The 19,435-nt window shown below is 30.6% G+C and overlaps 1 protein-coding gene across 2 annotated transcripts; it reads left to right on the forward strand.

Annotated features, from left to right (window-relative positions):
• The first annotated feature begins 205 nt into the window (after window positions 1-205).
• On the forward strand, window positions 206-18,945 carry LOC143064185 (polyadenylate-binding protein-interacting protein 1-like). 2 transcript variants are annotated; one of them, XM_076236841.1, is made up of 11 exons: window positions 206-461; window positions 1,473-1,549; window positions 3,198-3,269; window positions 4,807-5,040; window positions 6,124-6,236; window positions 9,005-9,113; window positions 9,976-10,101; window positions 11,297-11,409; window positions 13,334-13,451; window positions 14,434-14,627; window positions 16,608-18,945. In XM_076236841.1, the coding sequence occupies exons 1-11, from the start codon at window positions 329-331 to the stop codon at window positions 16,708-16,710; spliced, it is 1,392 nt and encodes a 463-aa protein (XP_076092956.1). In that variant the 5' UTR covers window positions 206-328; the 3' UTR covers window positions 16,711-18,945. The 2 variants fall into 2 exon arrangements, with proteins under 2 accessions (XP_076092956.1, XP_076092962.1); XM_076236847.1 differs by lacking the exon at window positions 3,198-3,269.
• The last annotated feature ends 490 nt before the right edge of the window (window positions 18,946-19,435 follow it).

Consider the following 19,435-nt stretch of genomic DNA (forward strand, 5'->3'; position numbering starts at 1 on the left):
AATATAACTTTATCTTCAAAATATCAAATATAAGCTTTTAATTTATGATGTATCCGTATAATGTTTGTTTGTTTGTTTAATAAATAATATATCTGAATAACAAATATTGATTTATGAACATACTGATTGATAAAAAAATATATAGTAGTATATAAACTTTAAATTATCAAAACAGAATTTTTGTTTATACTGGAAACATCAGCTAGTTAATCCCGCACCTAATTATGATTTCGAGCATCTGTTTACATGAAGTTTCGCAATGATTTCGTAAAACTCACCTTAGATTAGAGTGTAACATCCCTATATTTTAGATAGACACAGAAAAGACATGTCTAACAACATTAACGGTGATATGAACATTATGTCTAATCCCGATCGTTCTTCAGATAATCGAACGAGCCCCAAGAAAGAATTGAGAAAACCACACGAATCAACACAAGCAAGGTTATCATATGGTCCAGGTTTGTTGTGTTTCTATACTGTCTTTACTGCTATTGTCTCTATGAGGTTTCATTTCATAGAAGTATATGTTTATGTGACGCAGGAGTTCATTCTTTCTTCTGGTTGATGCAGAATTAAGTTTGGACACATGTTTCAGTTTCCTTAAAATATATATCAGTATCAGTATTACAGTGGTACTTGTCCAAGTGAATCCATTCAAATTCAAACTAACCCTGTCAATGATTATAAAATATTAATATAATGGATACTTTAAATTAAAGTATTTTTGCCAATTGTTTCCTGCATGTGTCGATGATGCAACACTCTTCTAAAATGTATATATCTAGTTTAAAATAAACAGACTGAAATTAAAAATTTGATAAGAACTCTATATAATCCAAACAGGGTCTTGCTAGGGATTTTTGAATGTGAGTTCTACAACATCTCTTACATATTCTATTGTGTCAGGGAGTATTACTATATCTACCTTTCTCTATAAGTAATTGGTGAGCAGATATATGCGAAATCTTGTTAGACTCCGTCTATCTTCAAATTGTGAAAATAAACTTCAGGAGCTTACTGAATATACAGTATATGTGAAACTAGATTCAAGTACAAATGTATTATAATATTAAGAAGAAATTTCAGATTTTCTTTTGCAAGAATGTATTGTGACGGTGTGACCCTTAGGTATTTTTTGTGGTGAGTTTGTGTTGTTGGATTGCTGTTTCTTTGGTAATTGGCTTTTATATCTTGTAACTCACATCTAGCTAATGTGCTTGTTAGATAGAGCTACAAAATGTAAATTATTCACACAGACAAGATTAGAAAAGTGGATACCAACTTGTATTATAATTTAGAATGTTACAGTTAACTTAAGACCTGTTTAAAAAGGGATTACATATATGCATATTATATACATGAGATTTTAATCCTGTAACTTCCAAATTAAGAGTTAAATTATTTGTTCTGTTCTCTGTGTTTCTTAAGAAATCCTCCATTTGTAAATTTGTTTATATCTGACATTTTAGGTTCCAGAGATGCATCATTAAGTCCTGCAAAGAAGACAACCTTATCAGCAACAGCTAAAGAATTTGTACCTAAAGCAGTAAGTACAAATTTGTACTGAAGACCGACTTTTAGACTGTAGAATTGTACATATAATGCCTTTATTGCTTACATCCACTTCATTTGACATTTAATGCATACACCGATAGTTTTCTCATTGGCTATCATAGGCATACTGAACCGATGTCATTTTACCAGTTATTCTAAATTCAAGATATTTATAAGATATTTCCAGTGGATCTTCTGTTTGGTGGAACAAATATACGTTGACATATCTAATTAACTTGTAAGATATCTTATAACATTTAGATACAAAAAATAGATTATATAAGATATCTTATATATTATATATATTAGATATGATAAATTATATAAGATAGATTATATATGATATATAAAATAAATATGAGATATTTTATACATTAAATCTTAAAGTTAAAATGAATAGTAAAATGACTTGCCATGCACATCCCATCATTTATATATATATATGATATTACATAATGCTTTTGTGAATGCTTATTACTGATAAATCTGGTACAAGAAAAGCAAGATTACTAATAATTAGTATCTGTTTTATATGTATGCAGAAGTTTGTCACTAAGTCAGTTTTAGGGGAACTACTGATTAAGTCAAAGATATTTAGACTGTAGATATTTGTTATGCAATTGTATAAGCATTTGTAAATCTCATTTCCATTATAATTAATTGTACGTATACCCACCCTCTCAATAAAATTGAGAAAGGAAATGGGGAATGTGTCAAAGCGACAACAACTCGACCATAAAGCAGACAACAGCAGAAGGCCACAAATGGGTCTTCAATGTAGCGAGAAACTCCCGCACCCAGAGGCGTCCTTCAGCTTACCCCTTAAAAATATGTATACTAGTTCAGTGATAATGGACGTCATACTAAACTCAAGTATGGTTAGAATTCATTGACTTTGAGATAAAATAAAGAAAGGAAATGAGGAATGTGCCAAAGAGACAACAACCCAACCAAAGAGTAAAACTGCCGAAAGGCCACTTTGAAAGTTGTGATGGATAAGATACCATGCCAAAATTTTGCATTCTAATTTCAACTTTTGTTTTATTCTATCAAAATAAAATGAAGATAAGTAGTAATAACAATTTCTAAGGGATGTATAAATCATAACTTGATATGTCAATTAAAAAATCTTAATTACATCCATAGTTTAACATTGAACATGGCTGTTACATGTGACAGAATCAAGGCTAATTGCCATTAGATGTACACCAGAGTGCATTTGTACTAATAAAATGGTCTTTTTCTCATTTCATTGATCATGATTTGAAATTCAATATTGGTTCCTCAATTGAACATGGTCTTAACAGAAAAATTCTATGAACAAAATTGCTCAAAATTTTCCTTCCTACCCTAATTTTATGTCAGTGCAAAAATAGTACTACATACATGTATACATATTTCAGAAATATTTTAAATAGTGTTTTGAAATGGATAATATGAATATTGAAGAGATTTTTTGGGAACAATAAATCTTCTCTTGAATCCCAATAGGCAATAATGATCATAACCAAATTTAATTTAAGTGACTAAACTTAACACGCTTACCGGTAAGGTCTTTCCTTCTTAGAATTGCATCCATTTACCTTTCTAACAGTAAAAGCTTAGAGTTCTTTCTTTACTTTTAATGCTTTCTATTCTAGGCTTCCAATCTTTCTGTAGCTGCTGCTGAGTTTGTACCCAGACAGTCACCATTTCCAGCTTATGCTAATCAGGTAGCACATACACTTTTTATTATATACTAGTACTGTAATAACCACACCTAGCTCCAAGGGCTAAGGACTAGTTTTAGTTATTTTTAATCTCATCCGTTTGCATCCATTCTCTATGGAAATAAATGTTTGCCTGCAGGAACGTAAAGTAGTGTTTTTCTGTGCAAAGATAAATGAATGTTTGTAACTTTGTAGTGACAACAATATCTTCCGTAAGTGATTGTCCTAATTATCGTACAACGAGAGGTAATAACAGCATAATGTTACACTTGTGACAGTATAAAGCATAGTGTGTTTAAACAAACCCTTGCACATATATGTTTTTATGCCCCACCTACGATAGTAGAGGGGCATTATGTTTTCTGGTCTGTGCGTCCGTTCGTCCGTCCGTTCGTTCGTCCGTTCGTCCGTCTGTCCCGCTTCAGGTTAAAGTTTTTGGTCAAGGTAGTTTTTGATGAAGTTGAAGTCCAATCATCTTGAAACTTAGTATACATGTGCCCTATGATATGATCTTTCTAATTTAAATGCCAAATTAGAGTTTTGACCCCAATTTTACGGTTCACTGAACATAGAAAATGATAGTGCAAATTTCAGGTTAAAGTTTTTGGCTTCAGGTTAAAGTTTTTGGTCAAGGTAGTTTTTGATGAAGTTGAAGTCCAATCAACTTGAAACTTAGTATACATGTGCCCTATGATATGATCTTTCTAATTTAAATGCCAAATTAGAGTTTTGACCCCAATTTTACGGTTCACTGAACATAGAAAATGATAGTGCAAATTTCAGGTTAAAGTTTTTGGCTTCAGGTTAAAGTTTTTGATCAAGGTAGTTTTTGATGAAGTTGAAGTCCAATCAACTTGAAACTTAGTATACATGTGCCCTATGATATGATCTTTCTAATTTAAATGCCAAATTAGAGTTTTGACCCCAATTTTACGGTTCACTGAACATTGAAAATGATAGTGCAAATTTCAGGTTAAAGTTTTTGGCTTCAGGTTGAAGTTTTTGGTCAAGGTAGTTTTTGATGAAGTTGAAGTCAAATCAACTTGAAACTTAGTATACATGTGCCCTATGATATGATCTTTCTAATTTTAATGCCAAATTAGATTTTTACCCTATTTCACGGTCCATGGAACATGGAAAATGATTGAGTGGGGCATCCGTGTACTTTGGACACATTCTTGTTATGTATAACCTAATAGGCTTTGAATTTGCTTAAACATGTTGCTACTTCTTAAACAAACGTTCTGATTTATCATTTAAAATGAAAATGCTTACTAGGTAAAATGTACATTTTAACTAATACATTTCTGTTTTGTTTTGAGATGATAAGTAAGCCAATTGACAGATACACAAGAACATTGAAGAAGAGAAATTGATTGTCAAAATGTGCATTTAGTGCAGAAAATTTGGTACCATATATAATGTTATACACACCAACAATAGAATGTATGATCTTGTGTAATGTGTTATTTAATTATTCTAATATTTCATAGTATAGTGTTACTCTTAATAATATTTGTATTTTGCTTATAATTTTCAGAATAATTTATTTGAAGATTTTCAACGCTTAGTGAATATTGGTCCACAGGATATCAATCAGTCTGGACCCTCTCCATCAGTAGAAAACATCATTGATGCCTTTCAAAGTATTCTATATGAAATGACAATACAACCTGGTAGTGTTGAAGATTCATTAAAACCTTTTGTAGATTTGCTGCAGAACTGCTCTGACGACCAAGCTATTAATGGTATTGTAGAAAGCTTGTTTGAACAGGTACTTTTTTTATGTCCTAGCTGCAGCTGAGAGGGCATTAATTAAGTGTTCCCTTGTTTTTCAGTACATTCATCCCAAAAAAAGTTGCTGTTCTCTAACTTAAGTTTGCCTCAATCAAATGCTATGAAACTTATACTCAATGCTTATTATCCTAAAACACAGATCAAAATTGAACTTATACGGTTCTCTAGTTATGTCCCTTTATAATTTTATATGAAAGTTATACATTGTCCATCTAATGCTATTTGAGACACAGGATAACACTGGTAATTAACTAACAACCTCTTCAAGTATTTGGCTATACTATGTAATATGTCTGTTTATATTTAACTATAACCTTGATTGACATGGACAATTTGCTTTTAAATTTCAAGGGCCAAAGAAATGGCCTGATTTGCAAATGATAATAAAAAAAATATTGACTTATCAAAGTGTCCTCATGAGAGCATAATAATTACATTAAGATCATTACTTCAAGACAAAACATACACTACTATTAAGAATATTTCAACGATTAAGTAGATTAAAACATTCAACATATATATATATTTATTTAAAAATAGAATTGCATATATAGTATGCATTTGTACTTTGGATTGGACTTCATTATTCAATTAGGTCTCCTAATTGACAAACCATATAGTAAATCAATGAATGTTAGAATTCTTTAAAAGTACAGATTCATGAATCTGAGATTCAAAATTCAGCAGATTACATTTGCATATAACACACACATTTACACAATGTTCAGATTCAGGCTTATATGAAACTGCTTTAGTAAAAAATGTATATATTGCTTGTTAATTTTGAACAGTTATGTGATAAAGTATAAAAGTAGGCAAACACACAGGAAAAATCTCCTTTGTTGGTGTTCGATGTGAGTATTGAAAAAAAAAGCATTGTTTAAAATAATGTAATCAAAGTATATTTCCATAACATTCTTCATAATACTAGTGAAACTATGGCCTTACATACTGAGTAACATTCTATAAATTATAGTGGAGAAAACTAAGAATTATGAAATCAACTAAATGTAGGTTTAACTACTCTAGATTTGTTTTTCAATTTTGATTATGTTTTCAGAGTATAATAGAACCAAATTTTCGATATACTGGTGCGAAGGTAGTACAGTATTTATCTAATCAACTAAAAGGAAATGCAGCCTTTTCCAACTTTAGAAACCTTTTCCTTACACGGTAAGTTAATCCGTTGTGTTTTGTTTTTGTTGATATTTGCCTGAACTATTAAATCAGTTAATATGTAAATCAATTATTATTACTTTTTTTATGCCTACCTACGATAGTAGAGGGGCATTATGTTTTCTGGTCTGTGCCTCCTTTCGTTTGTTCGTCCGTCCGTCCTACTTTAGGTTAAAGTTTTTGGTCAAGGTAGTTTTTGATGAAGTTGAAGTCAAATCAACTTGAAACTTAGTACACATGTTCCCCATGATATGATCTTTTTAATTTTAATGCCAAATTATAGTTTTGACCCCTATTTCATGGTCCACTGAACATAGAAAATGATAATGCAAAGTTCAGGTTAAAGTTTTGGTTAAAGTTTTTGGTCCAGGTAGTTTTTGATGAAGTTAAAGTCACATCAACTTGAAACTTAGTACACATGATCCCTATGATATGATCTTTCTAATTTTATTTCCAAATTAAAGTTTTGACCCCAATTTCAGGGTCCACTGAACATAGAAAATGATAGTGTGAAGTTCAGGTTAAAGTTTTTGGTCAGGGTAGTTTTAGATGAAGTTAAAGTCACATCAACTTGAAACTTAGTACACATGTTCCCTTCCCTATGTTATTATCTTTCTAACTTTCCAAATTAAAGTTTTGACCCTAATTTCACAGTTGGGTATAGATGCAAATTAGTTTCTCCATAGGCGGTAATGGCAGACTTGGGGTAATTGTAATTGTAATCGTTAATCAGCTGTAATTGATTACAATTTTTCAAGTAATCAGTGTAATCATTAATCAGCCAAAAATCTGATTACATGTAATTTAATTTAATCAATTACTTTTCAAAATACCCTGTAATCATGATTACTTTTTTATTACATTCTGATTACAATGAAAAAAATCTAAAATTGTGTTTTTTGTCATTTATAAATGAACCTCTTTGTTATTCATATTTGATAAATTTTAAACATGATAAAAATGGTTTGGTTACTTTAAACATGTCTACTTCAGTAAAAAAATAAACTGTTACAGTATTGAAAAGTCACCATTAGCCTTAGCAGAGACATATAATACAATTATTTCCCTTCAATCTTGGTAAGAGATATTGTACATACAGGTATATTCATTGTTTTATAATGATCTTCATATTAATATTTGATAATAACTGTTATATATTCAAGTAATACTTTTCTTTAACCCTGAATTATAATCTTTTGTTAATTTTTGTGATTTTTGTCAACTTTGAATTGACAGGTAGGAGACTAATTAAGGTTTGTTTTTATTGCAATTACCAACTGAGTATAGCTGTAGGGAAATATATATGATAAAAGATAAATCAGACATGAAAATTTATCTAATTAGCACAAACTAAATTAAAAGTTGGACAAATATGTTGTTTAAATTTTTTTGTATTTGGCCTGGTCATGTAAAATGTAATGATTTTTAGCATGTTTAGTACTAACATAGTGTTTACAATTTAATTAAACATTTCTATTAAAATTTAACATAGTTTTAACTGGTAACTTTATTTAATCCATATTTAAACTTCCATAAACTGCAACTTGGAATACATATAAATTATGAAAGAGGTCAGAAGACAAACAAAAAAACTCTTGATTATGATATATCTTTATTAAATTTAATTCAAAATAATTCAGAGATCATTGGTGATAAATTGTAATGTATATATATATATATATATATATATGTAGTGAAATTTGGTGTTTATTTAAATAGATAAAGTTTAATTTGAAGTTATCATTTTATAATTGAACCAAATGAAATACTTCCTCAAAAATGCTATAGTTATATTGAACGTTTATTCATTCACATCATTCAAAATGTTTTGTTTTTAAATTCATTGTAATCAGATGTAATCATGATTACTTTGCTAATGTAATCATTAATTTAATCAGATACTTTCAGAAATGATGTAATCATTAATTTAATTTAATCGTACAAATGACGAAGTAATTGTAATTTAATCAATTACATTGAAAGTAATCGGACCCATCTCTGGGTAATGGTAACGTTTTCTTCTGTTGCTCAGTCCATATCGTTAACTTGGATATGTGTGATGGCTCGTTTCGAAGCTGATACATTTTGACATATGTGGTTAAATTTTCGGGGTACGAAGTGAGATTACTTTTTCCGTAAATTAGCAAACCGCGAGTATCCTTTTGTGATGCGACTCCTCATGGTAAATAATCCCATTTTTAACACAATAAGTTCTTTGAAAATTTAATACTTTGAACACATTTAATAGCTCCATATATTTTACACATTTATTCTGTGTTCTCCTACTTTCTAAATTAACTCAAATGGTTAAGCTCAGTCACTTGTTTATCATAGAAAAATGTCAAATATCACTACACAGAGAATTTTTGTTTACACGTGACTTTTGAGTTCCTCATTTCAAGGCGCATTAGGGATGTTGTCCCAGTTCACTGAACATGGAAAATTATAGTGCGAGTGGGGCATCAGTGTACTATGGACACATTCTTGTTCAGCAATATTTAAAAACTAAAGTTTTAGTAATTTTCATTATTGCATTCCAATATCCTACATAAAAATGGTTATGCAGATGCATTCTGGAGAATGATAGTTTTACTCTAAAAGTAGCTGACTGTGATCTGCATTTCATGTTTTCATCTTTATGAACAGTTATAGTTAGTTAGTAGACTAATTGTATACATGGGGGGATATGGCAACAAGGAAAATGTCTTATATTTAGGTAAATACAATCTACTTTGAAAAATAAAAAAAAGTGTTTGTTTTTACAGATGCAAAGAAGAATATTTAAAAAAGGAAGAATTAATATCACATCCAGAATCAGTTTCCAGGTTATGTGGATTTACAATGTTTATGGGAGAACTATTTTTGAATGTAGAAGTAAGTTTTACAATGTTTATTGGAGAACTATTTTTGAATGTAGAAGTAAGATTTACAATGTTTATGGGAGAACTATTTTTTAATGTAGAAGTAAGATTTACAATGTTTATGGGAGAACTATTTTTGAATGTAGAAGTAAGAAATCTATTCCAAGCCATGTTTATTTAAAAACTCATCGATGATAGGAGTGTTTAATTCAATGCAACAGAAACATATTTCATCTAAATAAGTATCACCAGTGGGGCTCAAATTAAAAAAGTTAAGAGCCAATATCAACTTGTCTATTTCCATTGCAAATATTGATGAAAAGCATGTTTAAGGGTTAATATTGAAAGAGCTAGAGTGGTGATCTAGTGGTGCACATCTAGTTAGGCCAGCATCTGTCAAGGATGCATGAGAAACCTAGATTTTCTTTTAAAAGGCTTATCACTTTTCACACTTGTCTAACATTATATTGCTAGACTTGTTCCAGAGATAAACGATTGTAACTTCTCTGTATAATCCTGACCTACCTCGTAAAAATCTGGAGAGCATGCGCAAGTGCGAAGGGAAACCCAAATTGTCAGAGAGATTCAGCAATCATAATCATCCGAATAAACTGTATACATGTCACACATGTGCTTACCTGAATATTCATTTTTACAGAGATGAAAATCAGTAAACTTTGATCACAAAATTACTGGTCAAGCAAGAAAAAAAAATGATAATATGATATGGATATGTACAAAAATGAACAAAATTTATGCATGCATTGGTTCAAGAATTGGATTGACATTATTTTTTACCAGCCACTTGTTTTATATGACTTTAACTTGTTTAAAATATATATATAAATAACTTACATTTGACTGATGTATTGTAGGTAGAAAATCCACAAGGTGTTAAACAAAAGATATCTGTAATTAGATTTGTTATTAGAGACTTACTGCTGGTATTACTGGAACATTCAACAGATGAAACAGTCAAATCTGCCACACAACTATTAAAAGTAAGTAACAAACAGTCAAATCTGCCACTGCCACACAATTATTAAAAGTAAGTAACAAACAGTCAAATCTGCCACACAATTATTAAAAGTAAGTAGAAACAGTCAAGTCTGCCACAAAAGTAGGTAACAAACAGTCAAATCTGCCACACAATTATTAAAAGTAGGTAGAAACAGTCAAATCTGCCACACAATTATTAAAAGTAGAAACAGTCAAATCTGCCACACAATTATAAAAAGTAGGTAACAAACAGTAAAATCTGCCACACAATTATTAAAAGTAAGTAACAAACAGTCAAATCTGCCACACAATTATTAAAAGTAGGTAGAAACAGTCAAATCTGGCACACAATTATTAAAAGTAAGTAACAAACAGTCAATCTGCTTTACAATTATTAAAAGTAGGTAGAAACAGTCAAATCTGCCACACAATTATTAAAAGTAGGTAACAAACAGTCAAATCTGCCACACAATTATTAAAAGTAGAAACAGTCAAATCTGCCACACAATTATAAAAAGTAGGTAACAAACAGTCAAATCTGCCACACAATTATTAAAAGTAAGTAACATACTATTGAGAATAATATTGGATGTTTTCTCTTAGGAATGATTATAACTATATTTCAACTGTTATCATGTGAAAAAAGATAGGTCAAAGATACTTGTTATGCTGTTGCAATAGTATTGGCACATTTGATTTCTAAGGAGATTATTTGACCCTGCTTTCCGAGTCCTGGTTTATTGACTTCAAAAACTTTGGATATACATGTATAGTTTGTGATTGTGTCCGTTTAAAGGGAACCATGTATGATAAAGTCAATTATATATGGTATGCAGTTGTTAGGGTTTGGATGGGGTTAAATGATTAAAGAATAATGCCCTTAAAAAATGAAGATTAGAGAATAACAAGCCAAAAAAATGAAGATTAGAGAAATGTGTGGTCTAATTTTTTGAAGATTAGAGAAAAAAGGGGTGAAAATTAAATGTTTACAGAATAATCTTTAAAGCTTAGTGTATGAAAGTGGCATTATTTATTTTCAACCTATACTGATCATATTGAAAAAGGTGAATAAACAAAATGCCAAAGGAGTGTTAGTGTAAAGTTCCATTAATAATTACTCATGGTATGAGTACTAATAATTTTGGTGTTTTTAATATCTCTGAATTATTGTTTTCAAATTAATTTAAATTTTCATAGATGGCAGGAGCTGCAATTGAGGATACAGGACATTTAAATAAACCTGAAGAAGGCAACTATAGTGAAATATTTGCACGTCTTGGTCAGTTACAGTCAAATCAGCATTTAAATAAGTAAGTAAAAATAAAATAGGCAATATAGGAAAGGTGTACTGACATAAGTAGTCTCTAAACACATTAGCTCCATGGAGCTTTCGTTAGTAGAAGCCATATTAACTATGTGTATCAGTGAGAAAAATGTAAAAGCATAAAAATATAGTATATACCAATACACATAATTAACAGCGCCTGGTGATGTTTGATAGCCTGACCGGTTTCGGTCCATAAAGGACCTTCATCAGAGGCAGAATGGTGGATTAATGTTTGCACCCTATTTATATAGATATGGTAACCGGCGGTTGAGTTAACCAGCGGTTGAGTTAACCGGCGGTTGGGTTAACCGGCGGTTGAGTTAACCGGCAGTTGAGTCAACCGGCGGTTGAGTTGACCGGCGGTTGAGTTAACCGGCGGTTGAGTTAGGCGGCGGTTGAGTTAACCGGCGGTTGAGTTTACCGGCGGTTGAGTTAACCGGTGAAAAATCCCAGTGGGATTTGCCATGGTTACAATTATCTATATTTAGCTAATGTTCATGTTACAGTAAACTTTTTGACATGTTACGGTAAACATTTTTACACTATATGGTAAACATGTGATCTGATGATATAACCATATTTGGGCTTTAGCATTGGATAAAGGGTGTTTTAATAATTTAAGAAGTACATAGTAATCATTTAGTCTTGATCTTTGGCTTATGATCCACCTAAATATCAAGTCTTGGAATAGTATTTCATGGTAGTTATGTGATCTTAATATTTGGCTTATGATACACCTAAATATCAAGTCTTGAAATAGTACTTCCTAGTAGTCATGCAGTCTTGACCTCAGGCTTATGATACACCTGTATATCAAGTCTTGAAATAGTAATTCATGGTAGTCATGCAGTCTTGATCTTTGGCTTATGATACACCTAAATATCAAGTCTAATAATAGTATTTCATGGTAGTCATGCAGTCTTGACGTTTTAGCTTGTGATACACCAAAACATCAAGTCAAAACTATTACCCCCCCCTAACCAAACAAAATTTGGTTTAGGGGGGGGGGGGGGTTCTTATTGAGAATGCTTCATTTAAGCAGCCTTTAGTACTCCTTTCAAGATCAAAGGTAGATGAATATTAATCCTCAGTGTTAAAAAGTTTTCAACACCTTAAGTTTGTAATGTAGGTATTACATATATACATCAATTTCAGGTAATCGCTAGGCTTACGCTTAGAGCTCCTATGCCAGTGAAAAATCAATAGGCAATATAGGAAAGGTGTACTGACATAAGTAGTCTCTAAACACATTAGCTCCATGGAGCTTTCGTTAGTAGAAGCCATATTAACTATGTGTATCAGTGAGAAAAATGTAAAAGCATAAAAATATAGTATATACCAATACACATAATATAAAATATATAAATATAAAATATAAAAATAAAATAGTATATGGTTACATGATACTTTAATATGTTGTTTTTTATGGGCCCTGTCTTTTAATTGGTCCACAGTGGTGTTCTATTTAACTTTGTTTAATTTCAACAAAAAATGATAATATGGGGTTTTATGATATGCTGTACCTAACTGTATTCAGATTTCGAGCCGGGTTTTGAAATTAGTCCACATAGAATTCATAATTAAACTTTTTTTGATTTCATCAAAACACTAATTTTTTGTGGTTCTTTGATATGCTAGAAAACAAGTGCTTTGAAAAAATGAGTGATTGATTGTTGTTTGCTTAATGTCAAATATTTTCATGCATGTTCAGAACAATATCTTAAAATAAAACATTTGCTAAGAAATGTTGAAATGTAATAATTAAGTTTACCTTTTCTCATAATGCTGCTTTATGATTAAGTCAGATTTTTTGGCTTATAACATCTACAATGCTTTGATTATATTTTGCATCTGGTATAAAATGGAACTGATACTTGGTTGTTAATGAAGGATATTTTGACTTTTAGGACAAGTCAATGTTTGATAGCATCAGTTTTAAGTCTGAAGTCCAGTAACTGGGGTCGAAGAGATTCAGCATCCTCTCAGCCAAACATGTCTTTTCAGAACCAACAGGAATATGATCTGGTAAGTTCTAGAGCACATGAATAACCCCCATGGTGGGGTTAATGTTGATTAGTCTTTAGTTTTATACTATGCACTTGTTTGAAATCACAGGGCAAAAAGTATTTGATGTTTGGGAAGAACTTGATAGATGGATATATCCAAATTGAATTACCACTTAACTTAGATATTGTCTTATTTGGGATAATAGAAAAAAATGGGGGTAAAACTATATAAGAAACCTCAATATTATTAACTAAATTTTATATATACATAACAAAAAAGCATAGTGGACAAGTAAATATTATAGGTTTAAAAAAAATATCTCAAAGAAAAATTTAAATCAGATAAACATATCTCTGTGTTTTATAATATTTAAGTAATAATATAGAATTGATCTTGTTACGGCCAGAAATCGCCTTTAAATTGTAGCCAACAAAAGACACAAATCAATACTAAAATTTAACAATATTTATTATACAAAAGTTTACAAGAAGTATTTTACAAATATTACTGATAACTTAACTGTCAAAATATGAGTCCACTCTTTTATCTTTATCTGTATCCGGAAATCTTTCGGAATCCAATCTGAATATTATGTTCACTACTAAGGTCACAATCCAGTATGATGTTGTTTGTAGAATAAAAGTGTCAATCCAAATGCTGTGAATACTAATGTCTATCAATGTCTATGTCCAAGTTTAATTATGAGAGTTTAACTTTAGTGTCTGTATATATAGTGTTGTCATGGAAAATTCTAGAACACTCTATAATGGAACATTGTGGAAAATCCTGGAAAGTTACAACGGAAGTTTCTGGAATAACGTAGAAGTTTAAATTACGCATCTTTTATAAGGATCATTCTAGAAAGTTCCAATCATTCCTCAACTGCAGTTATAAGATTATTTGGTAAACAACTATCAGGCCATACAACACAAATTAGGCCAACATAAATAAACATAATAATTACAATATCATAACAATCTTTAATGACATATTTTTGTAGAATGAGCCAATATTTTATAACAGTAAAGGTCAGCCCATCACAAGAGAAGAGGCAGGTTTTAATGACTATAACAGTTATCTGATGGCAGAGGAAGAGGCAGCTGAAGAGTACGCCAGATGGGAGGCCGGAGAATTAGATGATGGTCAATTTTATCCATCCTGGTCAGCATATCCTGAAAATTATGATTATCAACAGTAAGTTAATTGTGGGATGAATGCTTTGGTTAACAGCAAAACAACTTGAGTCTGTAGATAAAGGTAATATCTTTGGTTAGCTTGCTTGCTAGCTGAACCGTGACATCATTATTATGTAAGGTATACTACCCTCCTTTCGGAGTAGTCTAGTTCTACATACAGATAGATTGGTTATCTGTCAAACTAGTCTACTCTTAAAGGGGACAGTATACCAAACTTAATGATGACTTCCATGAATCAATATACTACCCTCCTTTCGGAGTAGTCTAGTTCTACATATAGATATATTGGTTATCTCTCAAACTAGTCTACTCTGAAAGGGGACAGTATATCAAACTTAATGATGACTTCCATGAATCAGCTAGCAAGCAAGCATACCAAAGATATAACCTTTACCTACACAATCAAATAATTTTGCTGTAAGCCACTCAATGCTGTCTTTATTTTATTTCTCTGGTTGTCGAGCCTTCGACTTTAGTCGAAAAAGCGAGACTAAGCGATCCTACATTCCGTCGTCGGCGGCGTCGTCGGCGGCGTCAACAAATATTCACTCTGTGGTTAAAGTTTTTGAAATTTTAATAACTTTCTTAAACTATACTGGATTTCTACCAAACTTTGACAGAAGCTTGTTTATGATCATAAGGTAGTATCCAAAAGTAAATTTTGTAAAAATAAAATTCCATTTTTTCCGTATTTTACTATAAATGGACTTAGTTTTTTCTGCGAGGAAACAAAACATTCACTCTGTAGTTAAAGTTTTTAGAATTTTAATAACTTTCTCAAACTATCCTGGGTTTGTACTAAACTTGCACAGAAGCTTGTTTATGATCATAAGATAATATCTAGAAGTAAATTTTGAAAAAATAAAATTCCATTTTTTCCATATTTTACTTATAAATGGACTTAGTTTTTTCTGCGGAGAAACATTACATTCACTCTGTGGTTAAAGTTTTTAGAACTTTCTTAAACTATCCTGGGTTTGTACCAAATTTGGACAGAAGCTTGTTTATGATCATAAGATAGTATCCAGAAGTAAATTTTGTAAATAAATAAATCCATTTTTTCCATATTTTACTTTTAAATGGACTTAGTTTTTCTCCAGGGAACCATTACATTCACTCTGTGGTTAAAGTTTTAAAAATTTTAATAACTTTCTTAAACTATCCTGGGTTTGTACCAAACTTGGACAGAAGCTTATTTATGATCATAATATTGTATCCAGAAGTAAAGTTTGTAAAAAGATTACTCAGTTTTTTCTGTAATTTACTTTTAAATGGACTTAGATTTTCTTGCAATCATAAAATAGTACATGTAACAAGAGGAATATTTTTATTGATTTTTTCCCTCATTGTTGTTGAGTCTGCAATTTACAGCAAAAATAGGCGAGACACTGGGTTCCGCGGAACCCTTACAAATTTTTTCTAAAATAGGATAGAAATTTGAATTAAAGGCATATTATAAAACCCATAAATGTGTCAATGTTTTGCCGAAACACAATTTTAGTCATCTACTGCTTACTTTTCATGTGGACTATTCCCTTGAATGAAATTAATAAAATAGTGGAAGTTAAACTCATCAATTCAATTATTAATACCTTTAGACCAAATCTTGAAATTTACACACACTGTCATGGACCATAACATACAGGTCAAGTTTGATATTGATAGTTATGACATTTACCATTCAAGAGTTATGCCCCTTACCTACCTTAAACAAATTATTTTAGAAATTATTTTTGTTTCTAGTTGATAATAAAATTATGAAAAACAGGTCACATCAAATTTAAAGTTTGGTTTTGGCATTAAGTTAAAGAGTTTTTTCTGCAAGTTAGGGTATATGTGGTAACTAGATCATGGTTTTGTCATTTTAACATTCATATTTTTATTTGTAATTTCTTTATTTATATAGGATAGAACATTATTACAATGGCTAAACAGGTACTTTCTAATTCTTATAAAGTTGTTATTTTCTTTATTATAGGATAGAACATTATGATGATGGCTATTCAGGTATGGATGATGAAATGGAGGCAGCTTATGAAGAATTTCTAAAATCTCAAGTTCAAGGTCGACATCATCACTGATAACAATCAGCCACCATTATTTATTAGTGCTTTTTCTTTTGGTGCAAATAAAATTACATATACCATGTGATGTACCATAAAATTGTAAAAAAAATTACAAACATATAAACTTATTTCACATCAACGTGAAACCATAAAAATTGCTGAATGTAAATATTTGTATACAGTTTTATGTTTAATTCAACAAAATTGTTTGTGATGAAAACTGATTGAAGGTTACGTGCAACATTGGTACCAGGATATTTTATAATGTTCTGATTCTTCTTAATGAAATATTATTTTATTTCATCAGTCAACATCGAGAGAGAAAGAAAACAATGAGCTGGTTCTATACTGATAACATTCTTAATTTACTCATTTGAAGTTTCTTTAAAAAGTTTACTGCCACTGCCAGCCCAGCGTAGTTTAGTTATAAGGTCTATTTGCCTTATTATAACATAGGCAATATGTTTAAGACGTTTGATCTTTACGAGGCTGTGATCATTAACCCACCCTGTATAACATGTAAATATTATGTGAAAATGTTGATAGTCAAAATGTGTACATTTATCATGCATAAACAGAACAGATCCTTATTGAAATTCATTTATATTTGCATTTTCTGAAAAACTAAATTAGACTAAAAAAAATATTATTTAAGGTGGTACCCAACACTTTCGCTAAAATTAATTTGGCTCGTTTAATTTTCTTAAAGTTTTGTCAAAGTATTTACTTTGATCCTTTAACAAAAATATAAAAATTTCAAAAATTTTGAACCAACCGTTTTATCAGAAAAAATACACTGGTTATATAGCAGTTTCACAAACACTTATTTTGATCACTGAGAAGCTTAATATTCCATTATACGTTCAGTTGATTATACAGAATTATCTCACTGTAGTGTTAGGTACCACCTTAATGCAAATTATATACCTTGCTGATAGCACTGTTCACAACAGTGAAGAGAGATTGGAAAAGCTTATATTCCAAGATTCTTTTGATGAAATATATGGACATGGTAAATATTTCTCTCAACACACCAGGACTCTCAACTTCCAACATTCCTCAAACAAAATAGAAAATCTCCCTGAACTTAATACTTGCCAAAAATGTTAATAATTACAGGCTTTTGGATATTACTTAATTTAATGGATTATTTTCTTGCAGAACTGAAAATTTCCCAACTCTCTGATAGTTAATCATTGATTGTTAATGACTATTGGTTATCATATACCATGATATTCCTACTGTAAAACACTGTTAAAGAATTCTTCAAAAAATATTTGTATGCCTAGATGAATAAGGTATAGTGCTATATGTCTTCATCTATAATTTGCATATTTATGTGTGCTTCCTTTTGTTCTCTTAAAGCTTCAAAAACAATAAAAAAAAAAATTACACATGCTTCTTTTAAACAAAACAAAAAAAAAATAAAGTTGTTTTGTGCTGTACTCGCAGTGAGTCATTTGATAGACTACATGTGTGTCCTGCATCTACTACACACAATGTGATCGGTGGTGAATTGAGGGCAATTGAAAAGATATTCTAAACTTATGAAAGAAAAATATATTAACTTGAAAATTAATTGACATGAATGAATGTATTAAAAGGAATTTATGATGTTATTATTGTTTATATTTTTTTCCATTATGATTGCTTTTAACATAAATTAGCTCAAAGAAAGCATTTGATGAGATACCATTGTCATAAAACTTGTGGATCTTTTAAGGGAAGATTTTTACGTTCAGGAACATAAACAACTCAACCACTTAGTTTCAGAAACTAATATATGTGGCCATTCAACTCGATCACTTAGTTTCAGAAACTAATATATGTGGACACTTATCATTGTTCATCAACTCATTGCCTGAACAAAATGCAACAAACAGGATGTATTATTCTACTTGATGAAATAATACAGCAGAAAAGAAAGACCTAATTTTAAAATAGGAATCAACGAAAAAAAAGATGTTAGATAAAAATAAACTATCTTTTCTAAAAGCTGAGTGATTGAATGTAAAGTCAAAATCGAATTTTGTACACGTAAGTTTCATACTTTCATTGTGTATTTAATTGGAGGAATTGTACACGTTTGAAATGTATGAACAAGAATTAGATATAATCTAGACTTTCTGATGAACTTGGCACACAAACTTATTATGTATTATATTGTTCCATATGTTAATTTATGTTTTGTCATTCAACAAACCTGTTTGTGTGCAATGGGAAAAGTCCAAAATAAAATTCAGATCTTTATTTTGTTTTTACTTTTAAAAATCATATTGAAGATAGATATAGGAAGATGTGGTATGAGTGCCAATGAGACAACTCTCCATCCAAATAACAATTTATAAAAGTAAACCATTATAGGTCAAGGTATGGATGGCCTTCAACACAGAGCCTTGGCTCACACTGAACAGCAAGCTATAAAGGGCTCCAAAACTTACTAGTGTAAAGCCATTCAGACAGGAAAACCAACGGTCTAGTCTATATAAAAAGGTTTATTTCTGAGATAGATAATACATGTTATTTATTATGTGATTTAATCAATGTTTTTTTTTATACTCATGGTGTAGGGTGAACATCTGTGAGACAGCAATCTATCAAAGCTAGAAATGAAAGAGAAATGTCAACATATGCACTTTGACAACCAGTGACAGTATTTCTGAATTGGAAATGGCTAACACATTTTGCTTGGTTAAAACTGTAATATTTCATGCATGTTCAGGAGTAGAACAAATTAAAA

Source organism: Mytilus galloprovincialis, chromosome 1 (assembly GCF_965363235.1).
Source record: "Mytilus galloprovincialis chromosome 1, xbMytGall1.hap1.1, whole genome shotgun sequence".
Lineage (NCBI taxonomy): Eukaryota > Metazoa > Mollusca > Bivalvia > Mytilida > Mytilidae > Mytilus > Mytilus galloprovincialis.